Consider the following 21,322-nt stretch of genomic DNA (forward strand, 5'->3'; position numbering starts at 1 on the left):
TTGATTATACAAAAATAGATTATTAGAAGAATTTGATCCAAGTTCACATGCACAAATGATTTGGATTTATATCTAGAACTGAACCAAATTCAGTAAACAACTGGTTGAACAAGAAAAACTACCCCTAAAGATGTTTTTAATACCTATTGATTACATTTAAAAACATAAAACAAAACAAAAAAAGAGTAAGAAACAAATTTTGTGGGGCTGTCATGTGTAGTGCGTATAGTCAAGACTCTTGGTTTTTTCATCATCTGGTCTGAGTTCAGATCCTTTTCGAACAAACAAATGGGAAGGCGTCATTGCAGGTTGCAGTGCACCACTTCAGATTATCTGCAAAAACAAGAAAAACACATGTGAATTTAAGAATTTCAAACTGGAATTATAAATTGTGTGTTTTAGCTGATCTTACTATCGGTCAGGGTCATTTTGTAGATTCTTTGTGACTGAATATGTGGCTGCTCTTATGTCAATACATTGGCAAAGGGGAATCTGACAGAGCCATTTTCTAAATGTTTCTAAAAACTTTGCTTTGGATGAGGTGTGGGGAAAACATGAAGGTCTTAAGAGCATGCTTAAGATTCTAGCTCACTGTCAGGCACCTAGCAAACATTAGTAATCAGCTAATGCAGAGTATTTTTCAACCTTAGACCTACTCAAAGGATGTGAATGGCTTTGATTGTCCTTTAGGATATTAAAGTACAGAAAGTGTGTAAATAAAATATATTAATGGTAAAGCCAATCCATATATTGTCCTTGCTGTGTATATGTTCTAAGTGATCAGTGTATTTGAGATGCAGATATGTTTACTGACCAGATGTGCTAACTCGTGTCACTATAATACAGATGTGCTTTTTGACTAGTCTACTTATAATATATGTGTGCTAACTGTCCCAGCAATGCATGTGTACTTACTGGCTAGTTTTCCCCCAATATAGGAGTACTAAATGAACACCTTTATCTAGTTACACTCTTTTGTAAACTGTAGTTTGTAAAGTAATGTAAAACCCACCTTGACATTTTTATCTCCACTTAGAACATAAGTAAGAATAACAGCAGGCTAACTTTATCTGTACTCATATTAGTTTGTTGGTATGTGTACATGTCTGTGTATTTGTGTGTGTTTATAGCATTACAATGGCAATTTATCTTCATGCAGATGCTAGCTGTCTTCTTGGTGTTGTCATGGTCGTCATCATCGTCATCTTCACTGTCCTGCTCACTGGTATCATCATGGCTGTCCTTCTTACTGGATTTGCCATGGCTGTCTTGTTCACTTGTATCATCATGGCTGTCTTCCTCACTTGTATCATCATGGCTGCGCTTCTTCCTGGATTTACCATGGCTGTCTTGTTCACTTGTGTTGTCATGGCTGTCTTCCTCACTTGTATCATCATGGCTGTCTTTCTTGCTGGATTTGCCATGGCTGTCTTCCTCACTTGTATCATCATGGCTGTCTTTCTTACTGGATTTTCCATGGCTGTCTTCTTCATTTGTGTTGTCATGGCTGTCTTCTTCACTCGTATCATCATGATCGTCATCATCGCACCAGTCTTCATAGTAAAACTTGGAGCCATCAATCCACATCCAAAAACCAGGCTATGGACAGACACAAACATACATAAATACATATAGTGAACTTGCATAGTTATATCTTAGGTGGGATTTTGGTAGTGTTTAAGTTTGCAACTATTTAATTTCCACTGAAGCTGTCAGATTTCAATCCTGACTAAGTGTACAGGCATGGATTATAACACTGATTTAAAAAAATATATATATATCCATACATGGACGGCGCTAGTGGCACCAGCCCAGGTTTCTGGGAAGTTGTCGGTGTCCCCTCTGGTCAAAGACTGGACAAAGTGGTTTTCCTCATAATTGTGAATGGATGCCAGGTTGCCGCCATCGAACTGACAAAAAATCTGGTGGGAGCCATTTTGTATTCATTACAATACATATGAACAACTGAATGAATAGTATGTTGTATTCATCATATCTATGATAGCTCACCTGAGCTTCAGTCCATGTCTTTGGGGTGCTGATATAGTTGAAACACCGGTCACCGAATCGAGACCAGCCGTCTGGGCAGTCTGAGTCCCCTATCACTTAAAAAAACAAAAAAAAACAAAGTCCAAATCAACAAAATTAAAAAAAGCACAGTTATACTTATGTTTTAACATTTTGTGTGCTAGATCTGTTCATTATATTGCACATGTTTTTACTTGTCTTGTACAGGTTTCTCCTTTTGAATGACTTAGTGTAATGTGGGTACACATTGCTAAAGCCACTCACTGCAGTTAACAGGTGGGGTATCAGGTGGTGTTGTTGTATTCAGTATCTTCTTTCCAGTCATGATGTCAACGCACCAACAGTACCCGGTAGACCCGGAGCACTGCCTTGGAAGGAAGTTTCCATTGTCATCACACTTAGGGCAGAATGATCCAATGAGGTATGAGCAATTCATTCTTTCATGGTAACAATGGCCTTTATCCCAGGACATGGTGGGGTTGATCGGAATGGCTTGGCTTATCGCCAGGACAGTGCACAGTGTAAGTGACACAGCAAGCATCTTCATGGTGATCGTGAAGATGATGATGGAGGAAGTTGACCTTCAGACAACACATCAAAATGTTAAAGTCTTGAGGGGGATTTTGTTTTAACCATGTGCTGAATATTGGAATATGCTGAATTTTAAGTGAAGCCTATTTTTACTTTTTTTTTTTCTATTAAGAGATTTTACTTTGTAAGTTTCCAGGCTTACAAAAATTCTCTAAAAAAGAACAGATGTTAACCAAACCCTAACTCTAGCACTATATCACCAAGCTTCCTGTTGTGTTTGGGTCAAATCCGACTGATTTACAAATTAAAAATATTAATAAATAAATAAATATTGTGTTTTACATCTGATTGCCTCAAGGCCCTACGATTTCCTAAACACGACACACACTTGAACATATAAAAGTGATGAGCCCCTTTTTCGTTGAATTTTGAGTGTTTTAATGAACTTTGTTCTGTGGTGTTCCCACTCAAAATTGACCGCGATAGGAAATGAATGGCAGATCGTTACATGGAGAAACCTTTGGAATGCAAGCATGCTGATCCACACAGGTATGCACACAGGTGTACACACGGGTATTCACAGACGCGGACTACAGCTTTCTTGGCTGCTGCCTCAAAGCACATTGTGCGCTGTCTTGCGTGCTGCACAATATCGTTTATTATTTAGTATCTACTGATATCTACTGCTAGCTAGTTTATTGTGATGGTGCTGTTTTTTTTATTATGTTGCTCTTTGTTGTTTGCTTTCTCTTATGTTTTTTTTCTCCATACAGGTGACCCAGGAGTTTTTTTTTGTTTGTTTTTTTCCTTTCTTCCCCCCCTTCTCACAGTCTCTTCTCCCCTTTGGTTTTCTTTCTCTCCCTCTCTTTCTTTCATTCTTTCTCCCTGTCCTATCCCCCAGTCATGTCTGTCCCGTTTGTAGCAACTGAAAATAAAATAAATTCATAATTATAATAAAGGTCAATCAAATGGACCAATATGGCAAGGCCATGATGATCCACTTGGTAAAATAAATCCGCTTGGCATCTTTCTTGGCCTTAAGACAACAATTCTGATGGCTAAAGATCCAAACGGGACACACAAAAAAAAAAAAAAAAAAAAAAAAAAAAAAGGAATGGGAATCCCCCCCCCCCCCCCAAATTGAAAGACCCGCTTTTACAACCTACTGAACAACCCACTGAATGGCCCACTGAACAGCACATTGTCCCACCCACTGAACTGAATTTGGTGGTGAAAAATGTTTCTTATGTTAATTTCACAGCTGTTAAAACTGACTGGTTGTGTGCACCCCCACCCCCCTTACTGTAGTAAGTGACTAGAGGGCTAAGCATGATCTCGAAAAACATAAAATAGGCAAAACACAAAACAGTCACGAACAAGTAATCTATTTGTTTTGCATGAATTCTATTGTTTATTTTATTCAAAATTGTATAACACTTTCTAGTCTTACTGTTGTCAAAAAATGATATTCAGATAGTAATCAATACTAAAATTAATATCATGTAAAATACTGCAACAATATCAAAAATGCCATCTTGGTTTCCTTCTTTAGCTGACACAGAATTTCACACAGCACGGCTTTAAGAGGAATTTCAGTGGTGAAAGTTCCTGTTTCACAGACGCTAATATATTTTAATTATTAATGTTTACCCGATGAGTGCAAAAACTAACATTAGGCATTTAACTATTAGCAAATAGTCAAATGGACTGTGGATAGATAAAAGATAAATAATTATTGACAGCTTAACGGTTCAAGGATGGAATACTGAGCTGTGACAGAGAGACCTGGAGAACTGGGCGGGTTTGGCTGCGTGGAGCAACAGGGAAACCGGAGCTGAAGTGAGCAGAGTCCAAAGTGTGGAGAACTAGTCAGAACAAATTAAGAGTAGAGCAGCTCAATCAGACAGGTTTCAGGACTGAAAAAGGAAAGCAGACTGAGACGGAGCAGTGTGAATGGTGGATGAGAGAGAGGTTGCATGCTGATTAGGGATGGGTATCGTTTAGGCTTTATCCGATACCAGTACCAAACCGGTACTTTTGAAACTGTGCCGGTGCTTAAACAGTGCTCGAACCGGTGCTTAAAGAATGGAGAACACAAAATTGGTCCAAAAACCTCTCATGTTCAGCTGTTTTTTTGTAAAAAGACAACAATGTTAGCCTTTTCTGCAGCTAGAGGGCATGTATGGTATCACTCTTGGCTGGAAGCAGTGCTTAATCAATGGAAAAAACACAAACCTTGTCCAAAAATCTCTCACGTTTAGCTGTTTTCCACTTTTTCTTTGGTCATTTTAGCCTTTTTGGCCAGGGTGAAGGGAGTATCTGCCATCAAACAAGACAGCTGCATGTAACTACGACTGTATTTGCTAGTTCACCTTAAATGCATTAATGTAATAACGTGGTTAGCCTACTCAGCGTAAATTACACACGAAGAACATTAAGCTACTCACGCAGAGAAGAACGGTTGCTGCTGCCATCATCATCATCATCCGTCATCATTTCTGCTACACTGGCAGGGCTAGGGGCCAGGACTCTCCTCTTTGGGTTCTTGGGGGATGTTGCTAACTCCAGGTCCGATAAGAGGCACCACACCCGCAGTAGATGTGCTCGATGTGAGGTCTTGCAGCAAGCTATCAAATACGGTGCATTTCTCAGCTTTTAACAAAATGCTATACGTCGCCAGGTGTTTCATCAGATTCGAGGTGTTACCTCCTTTGCACAGTATCCCCTTAAACCATTTGTTTTGCTGCTGAGCTTGCATCTTTTGCTGTGAAGTACAGCCAGACTTTGACCGCTTTGCCTTGGGCGTTTTTAATCTGTAGCTCTGTTTTAAAAGAACGTGCATACCTGGGCCCGCCTACTACGCTTGCAAAGGTAAAATGATTGGCTGGAATCCAAAGTGTATGACATCTCAGGGAAAAAAAAAAAGCACCGAAATAAAGCACCGAAATGTGCGCTGCTTTTCGGTCTGGTTACTACCGTTTATGTCAGAACCAATACCGGTACCCATCCCTAATGCTGAAATATGTGACAAAATCTACTTTTACAATCATTTATTAAAAATCTGTTTCTTATTTTGTTTTTAGTCAGCTGTTATAAATGCATTTATATGTTTAATCTGTGTCAGAGTGAGCACACAGTTTTTTTTTATATTCTTCTTCTTTTTAGAATAACTAATACCACGTTTTATCCAAAGTTCACTTGTAATTTTTCCATAATGTTTTTTTGTACAGTATTTCAATTATTTAGATGTAAATATAGTATCCTATATTCATTAATAGGTTCTAAAATATTTTTTAACTTGATCTATACTGGAATAATCTAAAAAATATGTAAAATGAATAGAACCTCTAAATTCCTCTTTGCCATGCAAAAGATGTATAAAGATGTATAAATAAAATAACATAAAATAACAGATAGCTAAGCCAAGATTGAGAAAAGGGATGGGTAGAGGTGGAGTGTGAAATGAAGGAGAAGGAACAAAGGCAGAGGGAGAGTTTTGATAAGGTTTAGGGAATGAGAGCAGAAGAGAATAAAGTAAAAGAAAAAAATAAGGAAAGACAATGTTTGCATCAAAGCAGAGGAAAGGGATGTAAGGAACAAGAAAAGTGAGGAAGGAAATTTAAAAATGGACAAAAGAAAGAGTGAAAGGTTAGGCTTAGGTAAAACAAGTAGAAGTAGGAGCATTGTAAGAAAATATTCTTATTTAAAACAGTGGCTTTGGAAAATGATAACCCAGTTAAGAAAACTTGAGTTAAATATACAAAAAAATAAAATTTACAAATAATCTAATTTTCACATTTGGTTTTTTACTTCCCCCCAATACAGTTTCCAAAAAATAAATAATAGATTAAGAAAAGCCACATTTCATCCACACGAGATGCTTCTTTCTCAAAAAAGTGTCATAGTTGTGAGAGATTTTTATAATTTATAATTCAATTTTTGTTTGCAAAAATTATTGTTTGAATTACTACAAATGTCTTCAGATACTTAAAAATCTGACTTGTTGATTTTTTTATGCAATAAGCATTTGCATTTTAATTTTAATATTAATTTTCATAAAATAAAAAAAAGTGTACTCACTCTGCTCAGTGTCAGCTGGAGTGCTGATTCAGGTTTGAAAGCGTCTGCTGTGTCTTCTCCCTTTATTCTGCAGATTCTGCTTTGTCATGATATGATTTCCCACAGAAGCACTGGATCACAATTTCACATGATGCATTAATTGCCCTTTTCATCATGCAGCACTTCATCTTACTCCTTTTTTTACTCATTGTGTATCAGAAAATGAGCCATTGTGAGTGTATTTATTCTTTTCTCAGAATGTTAAGTCATGATGAGTTTTGTGTTACATCACTTCCTTCTTGGTATTCACAGAGACTCATTGAGTCTTGAGTTCCCATACAGTCTGTTTAGGTCACAGGTAACTTTAGTTACAACCTTGTATTGTGTTAATCTGGGTTACAGACAGCTTTTGCAGGTAAATATAAAACACCTTAGAAATGCATCATACATTTTTATTATCCCACTTCAATCTAATTAAGCAACCTGCTGATCATACTGCCGTTTAATATAATCTTGTTGTATTATTATGTTTTTTTTAATATATATTGCAGTAACAGACATGCCTGGTTTCTTGTAATTGAAAAAGTTGTGTGAAAATGGGGAAAAAATAGTTGAATGCTACCTGCTATCTTGTTTGCCTCTTTATGAGGAATTGTTCTTCAAATTATTTATTATTTAAGAAGAATTTACTTATATGAGTTTTGTTCTGACTCCTTAAGAGTCGCCCCACATATTATGTGGTGTTATACAAGTTCATGCAGTCTTCATTTGTTTCTGGGGCACTGTTCATTTTATTTTGACATCCTACCTGACACTGCTTTGTGTCTAAAAGGAAAAGGGCAGTTAGCTACTCCTGTGCCTACCTATGCTGCCTCTTAAGCCAACACAGTCTGTAAGTTGGCAGTAATGTTGTGTTTTACCAGTGTGTGTTTGGCACTAACTGCTGTGAGTTGCTTGTGATAGTTTGAGCAAGTGAATTCTCCTAATGATGTGCTTCATTTGATACTAGCCTAGACGCTAATTAGCGCTAGCTAATTGCTAATGTTAGCTTGTGTAGTTCTGCTTCTCTTTGCATAGTAACAGGTCATAGCATCTTCCAATTCTAAAAAATGTTTGCTTATGTCAGCTCTTACGTTTTATTTTTGTTAGATTTGTGTTCTCATGAGTAAATATATTAATTTATCTTATGTTGTGAAAGACATTTTCTGATTGTCATTTTATTTTGGAAAGGATTTTATTTTGGTGATTATGGATTACTTCCACATTCAAACTGACTACTTTACCTACTGGTAGAAATACCATTGGAGGAAAATGGGTCTACGCCCTCAAAGAAAATGAACAAGGACAAATATTCAAAGCCAGGTTTGTAGCAAAAACAGTTACGAACTTTGGGAGGGAAAGTTTCTCGGCCACATGCGGATCATTGGTCTAAAGGACACTATATTATCAGCCACTAACCCAGATGCAGAGAAGAATGCTGAATGCTACGCTGAACTAATACAGTTTCTTGATGATAAAAGCCTTTCACTGGTAATGAGACATGCGACTGACGACGGAAGAAAAGCTTTAAAAATACTACGTGACCACTACGATAGTAAAGGCAAGCCCAGAATCATCGCACTGTACACAGAGCTGACGTCTTTACAGAAGAAACCAGATGAGACAGTGACAGATTATATTATCCGAGCTGAAAAAGCAGTGACCTCCCTAAGAAATGCAAAAGAAGTCATCAGTGATGGACTTATTATCGCTATGATTTTAAAGGGGCTTCCTGAAGCTTACAAGGCATTTGCTATTCACACAACTCAAAGCAGTGAAGATTTAACATCCACACAGTTCAAAAGCAACCTACGAAGTTATGAGGAAACCGAGAAATTCGACAACAAAGTAAAAGCGGATAATGTGATGAAGGTTGATTTAACATCAATCACCTGCCATGGATGCAGAAACCGAGGACATTTTGTAAAAGATTGTCGCCAAAAGGGAACACCTAAGTGGTGTACCTACCATAGAAGCTCGACACATAGTGATGAGACATGTAGAAGAAAAACCAAGTACAGAGATGATGCGAAACTAACTGTAGTAAAACAAGAGGACAAGAAAGAAGAGCAGACTTTTGTATTTAAAGTTAGTCAAAGACTTCTGCCTACTGACATAATAAGAGAAGGACTAATGGTGGACTGTGGTGCTACTTCACACATCATTACAGAGAAGAACAAGTTCATAAAGTTTGATGAGACTTTTGATCCTGAGAAACACTACATGGAGCTCGCTGATGGATCCAGGACAAACAACGTCGCACTCAAGAGGGGAGATGCCAACGTCTCTCTACGGGACATACAAGGACACTGTACCACCATCACACTGAGAGATGCCCTGTTCATCCCATCCTACCCTCAGAGCATATTTTCAGTGAAGGCAGCTACAACCTATGGAGCGCAGGTGGTCTTCAAGAAGGGACAGAATGAACTAGTGAACAAAGATGGGACAGTCTTCTCCATTGAAGAATACAACAGACTCTACTATTTGAAAACGGTAAACAATGAAACATCATACAATGACATGATGTCCTGTGACACTGTTAATCTGGCTTGTGATGTGAAAACATGGCACGAAATTTTAGGACATTGTAATGTTAGCGATGTGTTAAAGCTACCTGATGTTGTAGATGGCATGAAAATCACAGGCAGTGGTATGTTAGATTGTAATGTGTGCACAGAAGGGAAATTCACTAACAACAGAAACAGACAAAGCGACCCAAAAGCGAGTGAGCCATTACAGTTGGTGCACACTGATCTAGCCGGCCTCATTGAACCAAGTGGCCAAAGTGGTCATAAATACGCTATATTATTTACGGATGATTTTTCAGGGGCAGTGTCAGTTTACTTTCTAAAACAGAAAAATGACACCACACTTTTCTGGCAGCTCTTTACTAGAAAAAGAGCTGCCAAAAGAATTATGGCCTTACGCCATTCAAAATGCAGCACACACCCACAACAGATGCTACAGTAACAGGACTAAAAGTACACCATATCAGATGTTAACAGGGAAAAGACCAGATCTCTCAAAACTGTGGATATTTGGGTCAGACTGTTATGCATATGTAAGGTAGTGACTGGAATAAGTCACAAGGTGTCGCTGTTGAGCTGCATATATGGTGTAAATGTTAGCAATTTTGGCCATTCGTCCTCTGCAGGACACCGTACTTTAGATTTCTTGTTCGCGCGGTCGCCATCTTGGTTCAGTGTTTGCTGTGATTTGGAAAGGTAAGCACTGCCAGTGGCGAACTGCATCAGTTTTGTGTTGTACTCATCCCCGAGACCGTGGAATGTTGTAGAAGGCACGGTTATTGTTACTTAATGTGTATTCTGTGTATATGTGTTGTTGTATTTTGCAATGTTGATGGTCACGAAGTGTTTGCTGTGATTTGCGAAGGGCCAGCAGCAGAGTTGGAGTGGTGTTTGCCCCTGCTTCCGAATAAACGGCGCGGTCCGAGCCACAAATTGAACGCCTGTGTCCGACTGGTCTCTCTGCGGTGCACCCCCATCCAACACAAATTAACACAACGCAGAGTCCGGGGTGTAGGGAGGCCCCTGCACTGGTCGGGTTACATCTTTGGTGCCGTGACCCGGATTTGTGGCACTTCGAGAACGAAGAGAAAGCAATGCCGACACCCCCCAGCTACGCAGCCATAGTAAGAGGTGTCGCCATCTGATGGGGTGCTGAACTAAGTATATAACTGCCTGTGCAGCTGTATTACTAGGACTTTCATCTCCCCAGGCATATCCTTTGAAAGTGAAATCTTGGGGTGGTTTCATTTGAGGGTTTCTGTCCCTGGAAAAAAAAAAAGAGAGACTCAGAGACTTGAATTGTAGCGAGAATGTTAAATGATGTTGCCTGTCTATAATGATAATCATCGGATACAGTTAAGAAATTGCTGATAATTTGTGTCATTCACAACCTCTGTGCTGAAGATAGTTGTTTAACTACACTCTGAGTTTAATGCTGTTTTTTGTGAATTCTTTTTTTTGCGTTATGAGATGATAGTTGTCATATATCTTTGTTGTGTTCTATTTTACTAGAAATAGATTGTACTTACTCACAGTTAAGCATACTACAAGCAACCCACACACATTCTCTGGTGCAACTAAACTAGAGATACAGGACAGTGAAAATGATGAGAGGCTATGCAGACACTCCAAAGAGGGCCCAGCCTCATCTTTTGAATGAAGGGGCAACAGCTAGCGCCAGTACAGTGGACCAACAGTCATCAGTGAGGTCGAAGCTGGTCACCCAGTTCCCCAGCTTCACTGGCCAGCGGTTACAGTATCACACCCCGATCAGGGACCTCACCGACTCTGGGCTGGGCACACAACAGACCCCACCACCAACCATGCTTTCACCCCAGACTGATCTTGGCGTGGCTCCAGCTCATGCTCCACCACTGCCACCCTATGGAGGCCAAATGCAGGTGCCCTCACACCTATCTGAAATTCGCCCAAGTTCAGGGCCAGCCAATCAGACAAGCCAGTCCAACCACAGCCCTCTAACTACAGCCCCTCCAGTGTTTCGGCCAGATATACAGATAACTATGCCCCCTGCTTTTCCCCCTCAGGCCAGTGTCCATGGGCCCACTGCTACACCGGCACCCCATGTTGCCTCATATCCCAACTACCCAGCGGTGGACAGTACCCAGCATCCCACCCTGAACCAATCACTTAACACTCCTTACCCAACGACGACCGTTCCATTCAGCTCCCAAGCATACACCAGCCATCTGTATTCCACACCTGCCCCCCAAGCCGCCATGCCAAACCCCCTAACAGTGCAGGGAGTGGGCATAATGAATAATCCCTCTGCAGCCGAGCAGACCCTTGAAAGTTCAAAGCATGGGCTGACGCCCCGTTTGCCCCACATGCCACTAGCTGCTGTCCATGACTCTCGAGCCCCCCTCCACTCATCTGCTATAAGCTCCAACACTGTCATGCCCCCTATCGTGAATATGACCCATGGAGGTTTTATAGCCCCACCCGGCACCCATGCCTCAATGCACGTACCAACCTCTGCTTTAGACTCCCAAGTTAGTGGACACCCTGGCATACCCCCCCATCAGGTGCATACCTCTTTAAGTGCTCCTGGCGGGGCTGCAGCCAACGCAAACCCCCCACTAGCTGCCTACGGTGGTTTTATACAGACTCATCAAGTGAAAAATGTCCAAGCCTTCACTGGCAGTGCTGACAGCAAGGTGCTTGTAGAGGACTGGATTCGTGACATGCAGTATCTTCTCGAGGCAATAGAGCTCCCCATTCACCTCCGCTTTTCCACGGTGGTGCGTCACCTAACTGGTGAAGCCCGAAAGCTGGTCCTGAATCTACCTCTCCATGACCAAACACCTGAAAGGGCATTCGAAGAACTGAGAGCAGAGTACGGCGACACACAGAGCTCCTCAGATCTACTAGCGGACTTCTATGAGCGTATTCAGAGGTCTGGGGAGTCTGCCTGTTCATATGCTATAGCACTGGAGGCAACACTGCGAGCTGTGGAAGAAAACCAAAGAGGAGGCAAGCCTTTTCCTGACCGTGACAGTAAACTCACCCGGCAGTTCATACGGGGGATTAATGATGAGGATGTGTATGCGAGGATCTCGCCAATGAAGCCCCGGCTTTTGAGTTTCCGTGAGCTGCAGGCTGAGCTCCGAAATCTAGCAAAAGAAACAAAGAGATTCCAGCCTCAAAACAAATCAAAGAAAACTTATGCCCAGGTACAAGTGGCATCAGAGTGTAGTGTGAATGTGAAGGCAGAAAAGGCTAAACATCCCTCAGAGTGGTCAGAGCTAGCAGAGATGGTCAAGAAATTAGCACTGAGCCAGGAGGAGCAGATGGCCAAGTTGACCCACCTTGAATCGAGAATTTATGCTCCATCCTCTGCCACTCCACTGAGAGTACGACCACCCCCTGGGGCTACAACCCCAATGTCAGTGGTCACATGCTACCGGTGTGGGAAGCAAGGACACATAGCCCGGGTTTGCAGAGCAGTGCTCCCAGGGCCTGAACAGACGTGGGCACACGATCCTCAGCCTGTGACCCCCATGGAGGGAAACACTTACTCAGCTCAGCCTTTAAACAGATAAAGCCCATGGTCGCCGGGGCAACCATGGGCGAGCAGCAAGTCCCCACACTGCAGGTGAACAAAGGTGACGGAGGGGAGAGCACTCCCCTAGTTGGTCCCAGGAACGAGGGGGAGGTGGAAGTCAACGGAATGAAGTGCAGGGCACTCATCGACTCTGGCTCCCAGATAACCAGTATTACGCACCAGTACTGGCGCAGCCACCCCACCCTCCATAAACAAAAACTGCAGCCTTCTAAGATACCCATAGAAGGTGCAGGGGGCCAGAGTGTCACCTACCATGGTGTGCTACGCATCAACCTAAAATTGTTGGGGAGAGAGTTTAAGGGTGTGCCTGCTTTTGTTGTCACTAACACAGAGTACCGCTCCTCTGTTCCTCTGCTTGTGGGAACTAATGTCCTCCGTGCCTCCAGAAGTCACCTCCAGGCAACCTACGGCCAGCAGTTCCTCCTCCAGGTCAAGGAGACTCATCCGGAGTGGCACGCCTCCCTGCTAGAGATTGAGAGCACTGACCAGTGTGATATGGATGACACAGTGGGCCCTGTTGTTTATACTGGTCGCAAGGTGCACATTCAAGCAGGGAAAGAGATGGATTTAATGTGCAAAATAAAAGCTGGACCACAAAGAAAGACTTATACAGCCCTAATTGAAGGCCACCCCTCCCTGCGGCTCAGCCAAGACATCCTGGTCGCCAGAGTTCTTGCTGATGTAAAGAAAGGATGTGCCCCGGTAAGAGTGGTGAACCTCTCCCAGCATGCCATCACTATCAAGCCTCACACGCATCTGGCCAAGGCATCTCTGGTGGAAAGTATTGTGGACTTTTCAGACAGGGTGCGGGGCAGTCATCACATTAGCGGAGGCAGAGAAGCATGCCTGGGTATGGACCACGTTGTGGCAAGCCAGGAAGTGGATTTAAGTGGAGCAGATGTTGAAAACGAGCACCAGCGTTCCCTTCTTAAAGAGCTTGTGGAAAGGAACATGGGTGTGTTCTCACAGCACCCCCTGGATTATGGCCATACAAAGACTGTGCAACATGAAATCCCTCTGGTCGACCCTAAGCCATTTCGACTGCCTTACCGTAAGATCCCCCCATCACAGTGGCAGGACGTGAGAAGGTTACTGACAGAAATGGAGGCAACAGGAGTTATCAGGCCCAGCAAAAGTCCATATGCTTCACCTGTCGTGATCGTAACCAAGAAAGATGGATCACTAAGGCTGTGTATTGACTACAGGAAACTGAACTCCTGTAGCACGAGAGATGCTTTCCCTCTCCCCAGAATAGAAGAAGCCCTGGAGGCTCTAGGGCAGGCAAGATACTTCTCCACCCTTGACCTCACCTCTGGTTATTGGCAGGTGGAGGTGGCGGAGCATGACAAACACAAGACGGCATTCAACACCCCTATGGGGCTGTTTGAAGCAAATCGTATGCCCTTTGGACTGCAGAATGCTCCCTCCACCTTTCAGAGACTCATGACCTGCTGCTTTGGCTTGAACTTCACCCACCTCCTAATCTATCTTGATGATCTCATCATATTCTCCAAAACCTTTGATGAGCATCTGGAAAGACTGCAGCTGGTGTTCGATCGGCTTCGGGAGCATGGCTTGAAGTTAAAGCCTTCTAAATGCCACCTAGTGAGAAAGGAGGTTCAGTATTTGGGTCACTTAGTGTCTGCTGAGGGGATCCGGACAGACCCAGAGAAGATCAGCAAGGTGAAAAACTGGGTGAGGCCCACAAATCGCAAAGAAGTGTTGCAATTCCTGGGATTCGCTGGATACTATAGGCGGTATGTAAGTGGGTACTCTACCCTAGCTGCTCCCCTGTACCGCCTAACTGCTGGTGACCCCAGAAAGAAAAGGAGAGGGGGAAAGAAAAGTCTGGCTACCGACCCACCCTTTTTGTGGACAGATGAATGCGAGAAGGCATTTAAGACCCTAAAAGAAAGGCTGACAAGCGCTCCAGTGCTGGGATATCCTGACTATAGCTTGCCCTTCGTTCTGCAGACGGACGCCTCAGGGGAGGGTCTGGGCACCGTTCTAGCTCAGATCCAAGGTGGAGTGGGTGGGTGTCGACGAACAGGGGCATGGTGCGACACAGGCTACCCAGGATACTCAAAGCCTCACTGGCCATGGCACGCCTACAGGGGAGGAACTGGAACTCGGGCCACCTACATCCACTGAGCCTTACAGGGATGTGGGGATGGAATCCCTGCCCACCATGACCAAACAGGAGATCCGTGCAGGGCAGAAAAAAGACCTCGTTATTGGCCCTGTCTTGCACTATAAGAGTATGAACCAGAAGCCGAGCCGCAGTGAGCGAATGAGTGCCGAAGGACACGTGCGCCTTCTCTTAAAGGAGTGGAGAAGGTTAGCGGTAAGGGATGGCATCCTGTACCGCTGCGTCCAAGACAGCCAAAGGGGAGTAGTTGAGCAATTGGTGCTACCAGAGGATTTGCGTATATCAGTGAAGACTGCTCTCCACGATGACTCAGGCCACCTGGGTTTTGAGAGGACATTGCACATGATAAGGGAGAGATTTTATTGGCCACGGATGTTCCAGGAAATCAAGGCTTGGTGCGAACAATGTGAGAGGTGCTGCCTTAGGAAAACTCCAACCGCAGGGGTCAGGGCCCCCCTGGTCAGTATCCACAGCAGTGCCCCCTTGGAGCTAGTTTGTGTGGATTTTTTGACTCTTGAGAAATCAAAAGGTGGTATCAAAAATGTCCTCGTTGTCACTGACCATTTCTCACGCTATGCGCAAGCATACCCCACTAAAGACCAAAAAGCCAGCACGGTGGCTAAGGTGCTGTATAGAAACTTTTTCTGTCGGTTTGGCTTCCCAGCAAAATTGCATGCAGACCAAGGGCGCAATTTTGAAAGTGCTGTGGTGAAGGAGCTTTGTAAATGCACCGGCATCACTAAGACCCACACCACGCCCTATCACCCACAGGGCAACGGGACAACTGAACGGTTTAACCGCACCCTCATGAACATGCTGGGGACGCTAGAACCTCACCTGAAGCCCCGGTGGCACGAATATGTGGATGCAATGACACACGCCTACAACTGCACCCGCCATGATTCGACAGGGTACACACCATACTACCTGATGTTTGGCAGGCATCCACGGCTCCCTGTCGACTTGGTCTTTGGGCTGTCAACCACTAATGGGTCGGGGGGATATAGCGAGTATGTCCAGACCCTGCATGACTGCTTGTCACAGGCTTATGCACAGGCTAATCAGGCCTCTCGCCAGGCTAAGGGTCACCAGAAAAGATACTATGACCGACAAGCAAAGAGTCAAAGCTTCAGCCCGGGTGACAGAGTCCTGGTTAAAGTGTGTCATGTGGAGGGGCGAAGTAAACTAGGAGACAAGTGGGAGTCACGTCCATACATTGTGGTGAAGAAACAGCCAGACATGCCGGTGTATGTGGTGCGATCGGAAAATGGTGGTACAGAGAGAGTGGTCCACCGCAACCTACTCACGCAGTGTATGTTTCTTCCCGTGGAGCAGGTGGGAGAGGAGGCAAGAGAGGAAATGGAGCTTGACGTGGAGGAGGTTCATGGAGGAGAGATTGAGGACGTAGAGGACAGTGGAGAGCAGGCTGGTGAAGTAATCAGACAGGATGAAGAGTCGGACATGATCGAGGACGGGGAGACTGATAGCCTGGAAGGAGGTGTGGAGGGAATTTCACCTGAAGCAGCAAATGGATCACTTGCCCCCACAGGACCGGAGGAAAGGGACCCAGGGGCAGCACAAGAGAGTGAAGATTGGAGGGGGAATGAGACTGCCAGGGTCACCCACTCACCTCCCAGACCAAGAGAACCAAGGAGGAACTTGCCGAGGAGTCGGCATCCCCCAAAGAGACTGACTTATGGGTTGAGAGTTAACGAACCAGGGGAGGATCAGGAGAAGATAGAAAGGGGATGGAAGCTGTGGCAGAGGGCCAAAGCAAGAAGGGCTGCAGGAAATACATAGGATACACACATAGACATTTTCACATTACACTGCACATCTTCCACCACCATTATTCTTGTGTACATAGTGAGACTGTTCTGTTTTATTTTGTTTTGTTTGATGACTGGGACGCCATCACTTAAAGGAGAGGCGGATGTAAGGTAGTGACTGGAATAAGTCACAAGGTGTCGCTGTTGAGCTGCATATATGGTGTAAATGTTAGCAATTTTGGCCATTCGTCCTCTGCAGGACACCGTACTTTAGATTTTTTGTTCGCGCGGTCGCCATCTTGGTTCAGTGTTTGCTGTGATTTGGAAAGGTAAGCACTGCCAGTGGCGAACTGCATCAGTTTTGTGTTGTACTCATCCCCGAGACCGTGGAATGTTGTAGAAGGCACGGTTATTGTTACTTAATGTGTATTCTGTGTATATGTGTTGTTGTATTTTGCAATGTTGATGGTCACGAAGTGTTTGCTGTGATTTGCGAAGGGCCAGCAGCAGAGTTGGAGTGGTGTTTGCCCCTGCTTCCGAATAAACGGCGCGGTCCGAGCCACAAATTGAACGCCTGTGTCCGACTGGTCTCTCTGCGGTGCACCCCCATCCAACACAAATTAACACAACGCAGAGTCCGGGGTGTAGGGAGGCCCCTGCACTGGTCGGGTTACACATACATACATGATCACAAGAAACTTGATCCCAGATGTGAAAAAGGAATATTTGTGGGTTATAGTAAAAATAGCCCAGCATACCTGGTTTATAACCCTCACACAGGAAAAGTGTCAAAACACAGACTCGTGAGATTTATCAAGAAGAACACTGTTGAACAACAAACACAGACTGATGAATATGACACAGAAATTCAGACTTATGAGCATGTAGTGCCTTCAAAAGAAAGTACAGAACAACAAAATGAAAATGCAGCAGAGAACAGACCTCGTAGAGAAGAGGAAACCAACACAAGTGAACCAAACCCTGACATAGAAAGAAATGAGGGTGATGAGCAAAACCAAACTGAGCGCTATCCTAACAGAGAAAGGAAACTTAAATATTTAGAGGATTACACATCTAACTGCAAAGATTTAGCAAATGTAACTTCTGTAAGTGTTGATTATTGTTACAGAGCAACCTGCGGAATCCCCCAAACCTATAAAGAGATGCTAATGTCACCAGAGGCACCAAGGTGGAAACAGGCAATGACAGAAGAAATCAACTCTCTGAAAGAGAATGACACATTCAAACTGACTACTTTACCTACTGGTAGAAATACCATTGGAGGAAAATGGGTCTACGCCCTCAAAGAAAATGAACAAGGACAAATATTCAAAGCCAGGTTTGTAGCAAAAGGTTACAACCAGACACAAGGAATAGACTACCAAGAGACATTTGCACCAACAGCAAACATGATATCTGTGCAAACCTTAATGCAAATAGCAGTCCAGAATGATCTTATTATCCACCAAATGGATGTTAAAACTGCATATTTGCATGCTCCCATTGAGGAAGAAATATACATGGACCAACCAGAAGGTTTTGAGCAAACAGAGTCAGGAGAAAACTTGGTGTACAAATTAAAGAAATCCCTTTACGGGTTAAAACAATCAGGTAGAAACTGATGCAAACTCTTGAATGACTACCTTGAAATAAATGACTTTGAAAGAAACCTTTCTGATCACTGTGTATACAGAAAGGACATTGAACATGAAACTCTACTGGTTATCATCTGGGTAGATGACTTGATCATTGCGGCTAGCAATACTAACTTGTTAAACACATTCAAAGAAACAATGAGGTCAAAGTTTAACATGAAAGACCTGGGGAAAATATCCAGTTTTCTTGGGATACAGTTTATACAAAAAGAGAGTGAAATCAGGATGAATCAGAAGAGGTACATTCAAAGAGTGTTGGAACGCTTTGGGATGTCTGAATACAAACCCAGATCCACACCGTGTGAACTAAAAACGGACACTACTACATGTGGAGGAAGTGATGCAAATGAGACTTAACTCAAGAGAGTACAGAGAAATAGTGGGCAGTTTGATATATGCCATGACGTGTACAAGACCAGATATAAGCTGGGTTGTTAGCAGACTATCTCAAACACTAGCTCAACCCACGAGAGAGGACTTAGTAATGGCAAAACAAGTCCTCAGATACCACATTAAATTATTGCTACAAATTGAATTTACTAAAAGTAAGCACACATTTTTTTAAACAAATTCCGTTTCTCCCCTTAAAGCTAGACGTTTTTCAGATTGAGCCTTTAAGGATTGACCACACTGCGTATAAAAGACAGACGCAGTCGTAACACACACCAGTTCAATATTGCAGTAACATAGCTCATAGCTACTAACGTAGCTCATTCAGAACTCTGCTGCTCGAGTCCTCACTAAGACCAAAAAAAGTGGACCACATCAGTCCAGCTCTGAGGTCTTTACACTGGCTGCCTGTCCGTCAGAGGATAGACTTTAAAGTTCTGATGCTGGTCTATAAAGCTCTGAATGGTTTAGGACCAAAATACATCAATGACCTCCTGACCCAGTATGAACCTTCCAGATCCCTCAGGTCATCTGGATCTGGTCTTTTATCAGTTCCCAGAGTCAGAACCAGACACGGAGAAGCTGCATTCAGCTTTTATGCTCCTTATATCTGGAACAAACTCCCAGAAAGCCTCAGATCAGCTGAAACACTCAGTTTATTTAAATCCAGGTTGAAGACTCACCTATTCTCAGCTGCATTTGAATAAAGCACCAAATCCACACTTTTAAGCTTAAATTTCAAAACTTACATTTAACTACTGATTTTATCTATTGTTCTGATTTTATCTGTTTTGATTTTATATACTGTTTTGTTTGTTTGTTTGTTTGTTTGTTTGTTAATTAGTTAGTTTATTTGCTTGTTTTAATCAATTTTAAATCATGCCTTTTATTTGTTCTTGTTTCTAATGTCTCTGTAAAGCACTTTGAATCACCTTGTTGTTGAATTGTGCTATACAAATAAACTTGCCTTGCCTTAACATACACATACTAGAATTTCACCTACCAAAACAGGTGCACAGACTTTTTTTGTACATGAAAGTACAATTACCCCTGCCAAATGTGTGTCCAAAGTGTGTGTCCAGGCAGGTAAAATTTGTTTACAAATGCAATAGTTATCACCTTCTTCTAATTCAGGAGAATAATGCAAATTAAAACTACATAATAATTCACAATCTTTAATTAGGGGTACAACATGGCATAAAATAATATTATAATCCCACACTCCACTTAGTGAAAATAATGAGTTCTGTTTAATCTTCACTAAGAATAATGAATTTATCTAACATGTTAAACCTCTCTTTTACCTTTTTAGTAACCCTTATCACCTATAAACTCTGTAAATCATGAATATGACACAACACAAAACTTTAAATTCAAAATGTAAGATTTAGTCAAAACAAAGTATGATTTAAATAAAAAAAGACAATATTCCAAGTTCTGAAGTGTTTCTTTACAATTCAATTGGATGGTTTTTTCCTCTTCCCAATTCACAGTCAATGTTTTAGAAACAACACATTTATCCAAGATATTCCCCTTTAAGTTCAGTTCAAATTTGTAACCTTTTAGAGCTCATTTACTGAAACTGTTGCAGGCCTGATCGTTGCTCGGGCTCGTTGGGCCAGAAAAAAAACACACAAATGGCCGCTTCACTTGATAAACAAGCAGAAAACAAAACGCACGTGCTCATGGCTACTCACAAATCCTTTGGGCTAAGTGCGAGGACAAGCTGAGGGGCAGGCTCGGTTTGTGACCATGCGGCCTCCACTCGGCAACGTGGTCGGAATTAGCGGCATACATGGGCTGCTGAGTACACTGGGACAAACCCACAGAAATCCTATCCACAGCAGAAGGGTCCAGAGAATTCCTCTCGGTCCATCATCACAGGGTAAAACAGTCCATAACAGGAACGTAGACTCTGCATCCACGGCTATTGTTTTGACTATTCTCCCGTTAGCTCTGGTACACAACCTCCTCCAGTAACGTGCTGCTTCAGACTCTCACTAGCTTAGTTTTTTTTTTTTCTTTCGCCTCACTTAGATCCTGCCTTCCTTACGTCTGATTGGACAATAGGTTTACATCAACCAATGGGATAAAAGCAAATACAAGATTGACAACCCAAAATGAGCTTGTAAAACAACTTGAAGCAAGTTTTCCTTGTTTCACATTAGATAACAAACCTCTGGGTTTCTTGTAACTTTTAACTCCATGAACACTTAAATTATGATTGACTTCTATTTATTGTGATTTTAAACACGTTTTTAATGCATTTGTACTCTTTTTTGTTTTTTTAAACACATATATGAAATATTTACAATAAAGTTTTTACATGACAATATTTATATCCTTTTAACCTGTAGGGTCTAAAATAGATATTTGAGACCAGGCTACACCCTCCCCGTCTAAAATATTTAGATGTCCTCATCTAACGCAGGATTTTAAACTTGGGCTCAGAGTACTGCCTTGGGTGTTTAGAGTGTTTTATATGATGGTTTTTATCTCTGGTGCTACTGAGGTTCAACTGTATAACCATGCCTTGGTGTACAATAGTCACAGGTTCCTCAGACTGCGTTCCAGGTTTGTCATAGGTC

The 21,322-nt window shown here is 42.6% G+C and overlaps 1 protein-coding gene across 1 annotated transcript; it reads right to left on the reverse strand.

Moving 5' to 3' along the window:
• Positions 1–1,312: 1,312 nt before the first annotated feature.
• LOC146713456 (uncharacterized) lies at positions 1,313–20,641 on the reverse strand. The gene is made up of 6 exons (XM_085438152.1): positions 20,432–20,641; positions 2,293–2,609; positions 2,011–2,105; positions 1,788–1,922; positions 1,386–1,599; positions 1,313–1,326 (listed from the first exon to the last, which is right to left on the reverse strand). The coding sequence occupies exons 2-6, from the start codon at positions 2,573–2,575 to the stop codon at positions 1,313–1,315; spliced, it is 741 nt and encodes a 246-aa protein (XP_085294278.1). The 5' UTR covers positions 2,576–2,609; positions 20,432–20,641.
• Positions 20,642–21,322: the final 681 nt, after the last annotated feature.

This window comes from Copadichromis virginalis, linkage group LG3, assembly GCF_057382275.1.
Source record: "Copadichromis virginalis isolate Kocher_CV1m ecotype Utaka linkage group LG3, C_Virginalis_male_GT1.1, whole genome shotgun sequence".
Classification (NCBI taxonomy): Eukaryota; Metazoa; Chordata; class Actinopteri; order Cichliformes; family Cichlidae; genus Copadichromis; species Copadichromis virginalis.